The 12395-nt window shown below is 36.1% G+C and overlaps 1 protein-coding gene across 1 annotated transcript; it reads left to right on the forward strand.

Moving 5' to 3' along the window:
• The first annotated feature begins 2163 nt into the window (after positions 1–2163).
• On the forward strand, positions 2164–9073 carry LOC131180093 (uncharacterized). Its single transcript, XM_058147705.1, has 4 exons — positions 2164–2218; positions 2667–2844; positions 8113–8268; positions 8860–9073. The coding sequence occupies exons 1-4, from the start codon at positions 2164–2166 to the stop codon at positions 9071–9073; spliced, it is 603 nt and encodes a 200-aa protein (XP_058003688.1).
• The last annotated feature ends 3322 nt before the right edge of the window (positions 9074–12395 follow it).

The raw sequence follows: 12395 nt of genomic DNA on the forward strand, positions 1-12395 counted from the left end.
CATGTTTCCTAAATAATTCCAAGCCTTTTCGATCTCATATTTGTGAGTGATACTCTTTGATCTTTTTAAGCAGTCATGTTTTATAACCGATCTTAAGTTTGGCGTTTGAGCTTATCCAGTTGGTTGGGAATTGAATTAATACTCATCTATGCCTAGTTTGATGTTTTCCCGATCTTATAAAGAATTGGCCTCAAAGACTTAAATTTATTTCAAGATGGAAAATATACAAATCATTCAGTAGAAGGGTCTTCTCCAGCCTGCTCTTCAGGTACATTTTCGATATTTTCTCCCTCCTCTCTCTCTCTCTCGCCCCTCTTCACTCTCAATCTCAGCTCCAGAGGTGAGCTTCTCCAGTCAGGTAAAGTCTTCTTCAAGGTAGAGCTTCACCAGCTCGACTAAGAGATCACTATGGGCATTCACATAAGCGTCGGCCTCTTCATCAGAGCCTCTTTCTCCTTGGCCTTGATCTCATTAAAAAGTCGAGCTAGATCAGCAGCTCGGCAGGCTTAAGAGTCCTCAAGTTCCCACTCCAGTTGAGCTGTCCTCTCCTCATAAGACCTCACCTGGCCTTCTAAGTCAGCGATCTGATCATTGGCCCCTGAGAGCTGAGTCTTTGCAGTTGCTGCGTCTTGGACCGCTTTAATGATCTCCCTCTTTAAGAGATGGGCCTTCTCTCTAATCAATTGATGGTTCGCAACTGAATCCAGGCCCAAACTCATTATCTGAGTCAGGAGATTGTCGATGCTATCCTGGGCCATCCGAGTCTGATCTTCTTAAAAGTAGATAGAAGCGCCCATGACCTTAGCCAGGTTAGGATTTCCCCGAATTGAGCGGTTCCTCTCCAATGATTGAAGTAAGACCTGAGTGCACCGGGAAAGCAGTCAAGTGACCAGGATGACTGGCCTAGAACGACCGCCCTTTGCATCTGAAGAGACTAGAGGTGGAGGAGGAGGTTTAGTAGGGTGAATGGGAGGCTCCGATGTGACAACCTTTACCTCTGAAGTCGGTCATTCTTGAGGTTGAAATGGAGAGCTCTGCACTTTCACCACGGCTTATCTCTGAGCAGCAACAGCGGCTTCTTTCATCTCCAGCACTTTTCGGGCGAGCTCCCTTTTTCGCTTGCGACTCTTCTTTGTGGATTTGCCCCTAGCCATACTTGCATATAAAACAAGTTAGTGAGTTTGCTAAGAATGTAAAACCTAAGATTCGAGTTTGCCATTACTAGGGCAAAGGTCAAAGGGTTACAGCTCATAGTCCTTACGGGCGATCACTTGCATCATCCACCATTTTAGCTTAGCTATAACTGCATCCAAACATGAATATTTGTGAATGATCACCTGGTTCTTTTATTCCTTTACCATGGCATCCTCATCTTTGTTTAGAGTGATCTTTTTTAGTACTTTAGGGACCAAATAGTTCCAGCTACGTGGGATGCCCTCAAAACCATTTGGATCCTTGCTCCTAAGTATGAAAAACTGATCTTTCCAGTTTTTTAGCGAGGAAGGGAGATTAGTGAAGAGCCCACAATTCGGCTTGGCTTGGAAAAACAAATATTCGTCATATTTTTGCCTATGTAATTCGATAAAAACCTTTACCGTGGGCTCAAGTCCCTTAGCTCGATAAAGACCTTTGAAGGTTACTATAGTCCTCCAAGAGTTCGGATGCACTTGGGCTACACAAACGTGGTGGAACTTCAGAACGGATTTATAAAATTCATCTAGAGGAAACCGAAGCCCAGCTTTTAATTGTTCTTCATACACCATGATCAGGTCGGTTTCGTCAAAGAAGTGATTAGCTCGAAGATAGCCAAGGCATCTGATAAGTTTAAAAGAGTTTATTGAGAGATTGTACTCTTAGCTAGTTGACTAGAGATCGGCCTCCCCGAGGACCAATAGTAGTTCATCCATGGGTAGATTCTCTTTCCTCAAGGCCGATGCTTATTTTGATCTAGCCGGTTGACGAGAGACTAGAATAATGGCTGTGGTGAGTTCAGGTCGCCCACTTAGCCCGACTACATCACCTTCGTCCGATGTCCATGAAATATGGATGGGAAGGAGGGCTAGCAAATTTCTAACCTTCGGTGCCATTCATTTTTGAACAACAAAGATAAAACTGATCGGCAAAAGATCAAATCCTTACCAGAGTATAAATCGTTGCTGAAAAATGCGAGAATTGAGAGAGAGCTTTGGATTGTTCAGAAAATCTGAAAATAGCCCAAGTATGTAAATGGCTGAGCACAACACCCTCCCCCCCTGCCCTCCTATTTATACTTGTCTGAGCATTAAATGCTCACGAAGCCCTAGGTGACACATTGATTAACAGGATCTGACCGTTTCAATGATGCATGAGAAAATTTCAAAAGCATGGCAAGGAGATCAGACAAATGAGATCGGTTACTAGGGATCAACCATAGATCAGATAGCAAATAGTTTTGAACTAAAAAGGTCGGTCGGATAAGTGTGATTTAGGGATCAGATCGAACACATTTATCAGAGATCGAGAAAATAATCAATACAATAATAAAAAACAGAATAAATTGAATCAATTTTGAATAGACAAGACTTCATTTCATTTCCAAAAGGTCATATTACATTATTTGGGCGATCTCTCAAGATCAGCAATTACAAATATCCATACACTACATTCTACCTATCTTGCTCTCATAGTTTGGACCACTCTCGATCCCAAGAGGCCGTTTAAGAGATATGTGGAGATCGAGAAGGTAGCTCTCACTAACTATGGTAAAGGCTACAGGAAGCTCGGTGTCATCGTCGATGTCATTGACCAAAACCGAGCTACAATTGGGGCCCTTGACATGGTTAGGAACCAAATTAACTTCAAGAGGTGGTCACTGACATCAAGATTGAAATTAGCAATCCCCTTGTTCGAGATCAGTTCGCAGATCATACTAGTAAACCAATTGAAGATTGACACAGTAGTCATTTTGGACTGTGATCGATAAATTAGTCTGGTTCTCTCGCCGTCATCAGATGACGCTCTCATAATTCTCTGATCACCGGAATCATCCATTTTCAAGCGATAGGGAAAGAAGACAATCGAAAAAAGATCAAGGCGGCTGTCATGATAGGAATTTTCACCGAAAAAGTTAGGATCAGAAAAGTAGCACATTGGAAATTCACCTAAGAAGGAGAGAATGCGAGTGTGAGAATGACAGAATTCCTTTACATATAAATAGGGCCCTGGCATTTATTGCATGCAAAACTCGAAACGGTTCATCGGTAATAGAAGAATTTATTACTTTGATACAGGTCAAATACGGAGAGGATATGTGAAAGAAATCTGATGAGATCGGGAAGAAAAGAGGTCGAACGCTGGAAAAGTTGGATTAAGAGATCAGAATAAGAGGTCTCAGATCCATCAACCATAATAAGAGATCAGATAGACTTAGGAATGACCGATAGAGATCGTGTGACATCCTCACTTTACGTAGTTCTTACGTTCTACTATTCTGACGACTGATGTTTGTCCAAACCGTCAGGATGTCTAGAACTACACTGAAATGATAGTGAGGAGACATAAAATGATGAAATAAATGATAAGAAAATATAAGAAAAATTAAGAGAAAATAAAAGAGATAAAGTGCAATTAGGTTAAATGAGCTGGAACAGTAGCAATGGGTAATTGTACCGGGAAGTCACTGCATAGACGGTTGATGATCCTGGGACCTCGGCGAACCCTAGGAAATAATTTTTGAGACATAATTCTACTGAGATACAGATGATATTAAAAATGTCAAAGAAAATTTAGTTAATTGGTATAGATAAAAATGAAAATTAAAGGAACCGTCGGATCAAGGATTAAATTGGTATTACCGAAAATGTTCAACTAGGACCCGAAGAAGGGAATTTTGGTCATTTGACACCTAAAGTTGTCTTTTGACCTAAATTTCCATTAAAAATGAGTAGTATTAAAATTTGAAAATCCCATGAAAAATGAAATTAAATATGAAATGCAATTAAGAAAAAATGAGGGGTATAATTTGGAATAATGAAAACTTTGAATATTATAACAATTTAACTAACTTAGAGGGGATACAAATAGGCATGTAGAGACAAATTGCACCACTTCATTTCCATCTTCTTCCTCACTTCCTCACAATTGCCGAATTCCCATCTTCACTTTCCTCCATGGGAGCTCTCACATGCAAGCTTCATTTCTCCATGTTCATGCCATAAGTCTTGCAACTCCCTTCACTAAAGTTAGTCCTCACTGTAACACCCTAGGCAAATCCCACATCGACAAAACACGGGAGAGATGCTGGGTTTATAAGTTGATGGTTTGTAACCCCTATTGACTCGTTTTAAAATCGTGAGGACTTCAGTCCAGAGCGGACAATATCACTAGTGGGCCAGGCCATTACATTTGTGGTATGATGGTGGGGCAAACCTCAGTCCCATAAGGGGGGTGGATTGTAACACCCTAGGCAAATCCCACATCGGCAAAACACGGGAGAGATGCTGGGTTTATAAGTTGATGGTTTGTAACTCCTAGTGACGCGTTTTAAAACCGTGAGGGCTTCGGCCTAGAGCGGACAATATCACTAGTGTTACACTCACATCATGGGAAAGCTATAGGTAACAAAAAGAAAGGGAAATCTTGAAGTTTTACAAGCTTGGGAAAGTTTTAATTCAAGGTTAGTGCTTAATCTTCCTACCTCTCTTTATTAATTCTTGAATTAAGGCTGTAATGAGTTGTTATGAAGTGAAATTTGAAGGAATTGATGAGGAATGGTGAACCCTCATTTTGGCAGCCATGGAAATTATGGGAAATTGTTTGATTTTTATATGTAATTGATGATTAGTGGGTTGATTAAGGTGATTACATGTATTAGAACTTAATTGTATGTATATATTGGAGATTGATAATTTAAATTAGGGTTTTGAATTGATTATTGAAGACTTGTGTAATTGCTAGAAATTTGATCAAATTGAGGTTTGATTGATGATAATTAGAAGTGCCATGAATGTTAACGTGGAGTTTGGGAGTTGGAGAATGAAAATTGGAAATGCAATTTGTGTGTAGGTTGAGTAATTATTTAGGGCAGTGTGTATTTTGAGCCATAAATGAAATTGTATGGTCCCAATTGGTATAAGCCCAATTGGAGGTAAAACTAGACCTATAATGCACTAATTTTCATGTTGAAACCATGCCAAAATTCTGCCTAAAAAGTGACCTAAAATCTGACCTATTCCGGATTGCCAAAATTGTGAACCTAGAAAATGACCAAATGAACAGTGTTCCTTCATTTGGTCATATCTCACTATAAAAAGGTCCAAATGACATGAACTTTATACCATTGGAAATCTTAGACATATGGCTACAAATTTTGTGAAGGACAAAAAGCCCAGAAATGCAATTAACCAAGTCAAATTGCTTGCCCAAGTTGGGTTACCAAAACTGTCCAGTACCAAAACTGCCTAGATTTTGCCATACATATGCAATCTGTCTAGCTTTGATAAAAAGACCGTATCTTGGTCTAAAGAACCCCAAATGACATGAAATCACTGCCACAATTTTAATAAGACATAGACCTACAAATTTGGTCTTTGGACCAAAACCCAAAAATTAAGGGAACTAGGGCAATTTGCTTGATTAATTTGGCATAAAAAATCTGGAAAATGCATAAGTGATCAATGAATCCAGAGTTTTTTTTAAGCATATCTACCTCTAGAGAACTTCAATTGAAATGAACCATACCATTCTGGAAAGCTAAGAAGTAGAGCTAAAACTTTATTTTAGACACCCTCCTCATATTATGAATGTAAGAAGGTTTAATTATAGGTCAAATTTACTGACCTAAATTGGAAACTTGTGAAATAGGACATTTAAGTCTAGTCTAATAATGTGGCTATAGTTAACCCTACAAGACTTGAAAAATTGCAACTAAAATTTCTGATTGACCATAAGACATAGGGCAATATATCCTATGAAGAACACTAGGCCTAAATATTATTACAAGCTATTCAAAGAAATTTGTAAAATCTAAAACCAAAATTGCCTAGTAAGGAAACCAAATCTAGAATTGACCTAGTTATGGTTATTTGACCATAACTTGAGTTATACAAGTCTAAATGGAGTGATTCAAAAAGAGAATTAAAGAAGACACAATAAGAAACAATTTGATGAAGAGAATTTTGCTAAATTCCCACTGTAGTATTGGTCCAATAGAACAGTAAACATTAGCCATAAAATCTGAAAATTTAAAATAACATATAATGAGCCTTGAATTAAGATTGGCAATTGATGCCAACAAGTGTTAAACTCAAAATGTGGGATCATAGTACAATTAGCACTAACACATCTATTAAGGGTGAAAAAGTAAACATTTATGTTTGACTAGTAATGTGAATAGTAAACATAATGACACAAAAATGCTTTGAGTACAATGGTACTTCAGGACAATTGATGTGAATTGTGATCATTATGATGATATTTGTGATTTAGAAATCTGTGTTCCCATTAGGAACAGAATCAATTGTGATAAATTGTAATTGAGCTTATAATTAAATAATGATATTTTAATACATACTAATGTTTAATGGTATTTATGTACCCATGTATTGCCTAGACACATGTGTCAGATTGGATAGATTGGCATGCCAATAGGGTATCGTTTAAGCAGTACTGTGTAAGGCTTTATGCCTATATTTATGGCTTTATGCCCACATTTAGAGCTTGTATGCCTGATTATCTATTTGTCTGTTATCATGGCTTTCTAGCCATATCGATTGCATACGTCGTTAACGTTCTGTATCTGTTAACATGGCTTTTTAGCCATATTGACCCGTTTATCCAGTTTAGTCAGTCTGTCATAGGTTACTTGGATATTATAATTTATTAAAATAAGTTAAGAATATTAACAATTAAAAAAATATATTAGAAATTAAATAAATGAGTAAGAAGACCTAAAATAAATTAGATTAGCAAAAGAATTATAACTTAAATAAACATTACAAATGTGACTTATATAATAATATATACATAGACTTAATATTTAGATTATTTTTGATATTGTACATCATTACCATAAACTTATGAACTAAGCGCCTCCAAAGAAGGACATAGCAGGATAAAGGATGGTTAATATTAGAAATTTCACACAATATTAAATTAATTATAGATCTTAATTATCCGAACTCTGTTTTATTTTTACCTTTATTTGTATATTACTTCTTTATTATATTATTGCACCACTAAGCAGTAATGCTTAGCGCGATGGATTTGTTTTCTCGCACAAGTACTGAAGATAAAATCCAGTGAACATTTAACTAGGATTTTTGGAGTCCAGATCTGCAGAAGTGTCAGAAGTGTTCAAGGTTGTCACCTTCTTAGCAATGCATGTGGATAGGGCTCACATTAAGCATATTATGTATTTTGTACATTATAAATATTTCTTATGTTGTAATGAAAATTAAGAAATTGTACTAAATAAGTATATGTGATGTAAGTTTACAAATTGCTCTTTCATATATAATTAATTTGTATAATATGTAAACTGTGAATTTATGCAATTTTGTAAATTAATGAAATTTAAGAATTTTGATATATGAATTAAGCAACATGAACATGAATGAAATTGAGCTGAGAACATTATGAATATATGAAATTGTGTTTTTGAAATTATTTGATCACGATGAATATGAATGATATTCAGTTGAAAATATTGTGTTGAGACTGTTGAGGTTGAGTTGTAAAATATATGAGAATTGTTTTTTTACGGGTTAGAAGAACTGTTTTTCCGATTTATAGCCGGTACTCTACCGGATTTTCGATAAAATTATTGAAATTCCAAATTAATCAAATTTTAATAAACAACATAAATGGCCTAAACCTTACTTAGACATTTTTGAATAAATATATCAAGAATATAAGTGAAATAAGATAAGATAAGGTGCTTCAGTACACTGTGTGACATGCTTTGCTCGGCTACACTATAGACGGGTGAGGGGTGTTATATTTAGTGATATCAGAGCACGGTTTAGGATTTCCTAGGCATAGATAAGTAGAAAGAGATAGTGTTCATAACATGCATTGCATTCATAAAAGTCGAGATGACACTAATGCAGATCTGTTTATTTTTTATTATTTTAGGTTAAGGTATGGACCCAAATCGCAAAAGGTAGTAGAGAAAGAAGTAGAAAGTCGTAATCTAGCTGGGAGTGATGTTGGAGACAAGGGAGATCCTACTCCGTTAGTGCAAGAGGTCCCTGCACAACTCCAACAAGCCTTGTTTGAGCAGATGAGCGAGTTCTTTTGATAGATAACAGGGGTAATTCCACCACCACAGCCTCAGTAGAAGTCACCTGTGGGAAAGGTCAAAAAATATGGAGCTGTAGATTTCAATGGCAGAAACGAAGACGATTCTTTAGCTGCTACATATTGTTTAGAAAGGACTTAAAGAGTCCTGCAGCAATTACATTACACGCCAGAACAGAGTTTAGTGAGTGCAGTTTCACTACTACAAGAAGCTGCCTATCGAAGGTGGGATGCTATAACTAAAGTAGTACCACCAACCAAGGTGACTTGGGATTTCTTTCTCATAGAATTCAGAAAGGAATATATTAGTTGTGCTCATAAGAAGGAACAAAATAGGAGTGGCGATCAGTAAAAGAGGGTATTTGGACAATCTAGTCACAAGAGGCCTAGAAAACCCTTAAGTCAAACATTTGATCAAAGTAAGAGACAAAGGCCCAGACCCATATCTAGAAAAGGTCAACTAGAGACACCAGTAGTGAGCACACCAGGATAAGCAGTGAGAAGTTCTACCCCAAGAAAATGTGACCATTGTAAAAAGTGGCATAAAGGTGAATGTAGGGGGTTGACTGGAGCCTGTTACAGGTGTGGGGCCATGGACCATCATCAGAAAGATTGTCATAAGAGGAACTTTTCATGGACCGAAATGGAGAAATTATCTTCCACTGCACAGAGTGATAGTAGTTTGGAGGGATTCGAGGCAACTGGGAGTGCTATGAAGCCTACATTTGAAGCTGGGGAAAGACCAGATGCAAGAGTAACATCACTTGCAAATACTAACCAAGCCAGAGAGGATTAAGATGCTTCAGATGTAAATTTGAGGTAAAGTATTTATTCTTTATGATATTAAAGACATATGCATTATTATATATGCACTACATTATTTGTAAAGAAAGGAGTTCAAATGGATAAATCTGAATGAGATATTTTAGTTATTAACCATTTAAACCACAGTATGATGGGGAATAGGATCTGGTCTCTGAAAATTGAACTGAGACGGGAGTTATTATTAACTGATAGAATTAGAGTGGATTTTAAGAAGATAGTAACCATAGTGGAATGAAAGCCACTTAAGAATGTTAAGTTGAGTGGAATAGTAAAAGTTAAGTCAACTCTGAGAAGTGAAGTTGGGAAGGATAAGATGTTAAAAAATCTAGTCCGTGAGGATATATCGTAGTGACTATATAATGGTCTCGATGTTTGTACTGTAAGCTACAGATTACAGTACCGACACGGAATTATTGTGTAGAGCTACGTGTTTCCTCGTGGTACACCAAGATTAAGATGTTTGTAAGTGGTCTTTGATTGGGTACAGTTACGCCAGGATAAAATACTATTACAGGAATTACTATCAGCTTAGAGATTTCAGTATGGCTATAAATTAGAAAGAGCACCTTGAGGGTGAAGCTATCTAGTCCTCAATATAGGGTCTTACCGTTATTTTGATAATTTAGTCAAAGAGGAATGATTTAGGTATTTGAGAATATATTTAGAAGTTGTATCGCTACTCTCAGAGGGAGCAAGAATAGATACCTTCCATTGATGGAGTTTGTGTGTAGTGATAGTTATTAAATAAGCATGAAGATATCAAGATATAAGATCTTATATGAATAAATGCATAATACCTAGACAAGAGCAAGTTAACAGGATTGGAGTTAGTAAAAGAGACTAAAGGACTAGTAAGGATCCTAGCATGAGAAATCAAGGAACTAATGAATAATAAAATTTCATGAGTAGAAATATTGGAGGCAAAGGAAACAATGAAGGGAGAGTGAACAAAATTATGAGATAACAATAGTCTTAGTTATTTGAATCCAATGAATTTCGAGGATGAAATTCCTTTTTAGAGGGGAAGAATTGTGACATCCTCACTTTACGTAGTCCGTACGATCTACTATTCTGATGATCGATGTCTGTCCAGACCGTCAAGATGTTTAGAATTACACTAAAATGATAGTAAGGAGACATAAAATGATTAAATAAATGATAAGAAAATACAAAAAAAAAATTAACAGAAAATAAAAGAGACAAAGTGTAATTAGGTTAAATGAGCTGGAACAGTAGCGATAGTGACTGTACCGGGAAGTCACTGCGTAGACGGTTGGTGATCCTAGGACCGCGGGGAACACTAGAAAATAATTTTCGAGACATAATTAAAGGTCTACTGAGATACAGATGACATTAAAAATGTCAAAGAAAATTTAGTGAATTGGTATAGATAAAAATGAAAATTAAAGGAACCGTCGGATCAGGGATTAAATCGGCATTACCGAAAACGTTCGACTAAGACGCTAAGAGGGGCATTTTGGTCATTTGATACCTAAAGTTGACTTTTAACCTAAATTTCCATTAAAAATGAGTAGTATTAAATTTTGAAAATCCCATGAAAAATGAAATTAAATAAGCAATGCAATTAAGGAAAAATGAGGGGTATAATTTTGAATAATGAAAACTTTGAATATTATAACAATTTAACTAACTTAGTGGGGGTATAAATAGGCATGTAGAGACAAATTGCACCACTTCATTTCCATCTTCTTCCTCACTTCCTCATAATTGTCGAATTCTTATCTTCACTTTCCTCCATGGGAGCTCTCACATGCAAGCTTCATTTCTCCATGTTCATGCCATAAGTCTTGCAACTCCCTTCACTAAATTGGTCCTCACATCATGGGAAAGCTATAGGCAGCAAAAAAAAGGAAAATCTTGAAGTTTTATAAGCTTGGGAAAGTTTTAATTGAAGGTTAGTGCTTAATCTTCCTACCTCTCTTTGTTAATTCTTGAATTAAGGTTGCAATGAGTTGTTATGAAGTAAAATTTGAGGAATTGATGAGGAATGGTGAACCCTCATTTCAGCAGCCATGGAAATTATGGGAAATTGTTTTATTTTTACATGTAATTGATGATTAGTGAGGTTGATTAAGGTGATTACATGTATTAGAACTTAATTGTATGTATATATTAGAGATTGATAATTTAAATTAAGGTTTTGAATTGATTATTGGAGACTTGTGTAATTGCTGAATATTTGATCAAATTGAGGTTTGATTGATGATAATTAAAAGTGCCATGAATGTTAATGTGGACTTTGGGAGTTGGAGAATGAAAATTGGAAGTGCAATTTGTGTGCGGGTTGAGTAATTATTGAGGGCAGTGTGTATTTTAAGCCATAAGTGAAATTGTGTGGCCCCAATTGGTATGAGTCCAATTCTAGGTAAAACTAGACCTATAATGCACCAATTTTCATGCAGAAACCATGCCAAAATTCTACCTAAAAAGTGACCTAAAATCTGACCTAATCCGAATTGCCAAAATTGTGAACCCAGAAAATGACCAAATGAATAGTTTTCGTTCATTTGGTCATATATCACTGTAGAAAGGTCCAAATGACCTGAAATTTATACTATTAGAAAGCTTAGACATGGTGCTACAACTTTTGTGAAGGACACAAAGCTCAGAAATGCCATTAACTAAGTCAAATTGCTTGCTCAAGTTGGATTACCAAAACTATCCAATACCAAAACTGCCCAGATTTTTCCATACATATGCAATCTGTCCAGCTTTGATAAAAAGACCATATCTTGGTCTATAGAGCCCCAAATGATATGAAATCACTACCAAAATTTTAGTAAGAAATAAACCTACAAAATTGGTATTTGGACCAAAACCCAGAAATTAAGGAAACTAGGTCAATTAGCTTGATTATATTGGCATAAAAAATCTGGAAAATGCGTAAGTGACCAATGAATCCAGAATAATTTTTTAAGCATATCTACCTCTAGAGAACTGCAATTAAAATGAACCATACCATTCTGGAAAGCTAAGAAATAAAGCTAAAACTTTGTTTTAGACAAGCTTTAATTATAGGTCAAAGTTACTGACCTAAATTGGAAACTTGTGAAATAGGACATTTAAATCGATATTAAATTAATTATAATTCTTAATTATCCGAACTCTATTTTATTTCTACCTTTATTTGTATATTACTTCTTTGTTATATTATTGCACCACTAAGCAGCAATGCTTAGTGCGATCGATTTGTTTCCTCGTGCAGGTATTGAAGATAAAACCCAGTGAACATTTGACTGGGATTTTTGGAGTCCAGATCTGCAGAAGTATCA

The sequence above is a fragment of the Hevea brasiliensis genome, chromosome 5, assembly GCF_030052815.1.
Source record: "Hevea brasiliensis isolate MT/VB/25A 57/8 chromosome 5, ASM3005281v1, whole genome shotgun sequence".
In the NCBI taxonomy this organism is placed as follows: domain Eukaryota; kingdom Viridiplantae; phylum Streptophyta; class Magnoliopsida; order Malpighiales; family Euphorbiaceae; genus Hevea; species Hevea brasiliensis.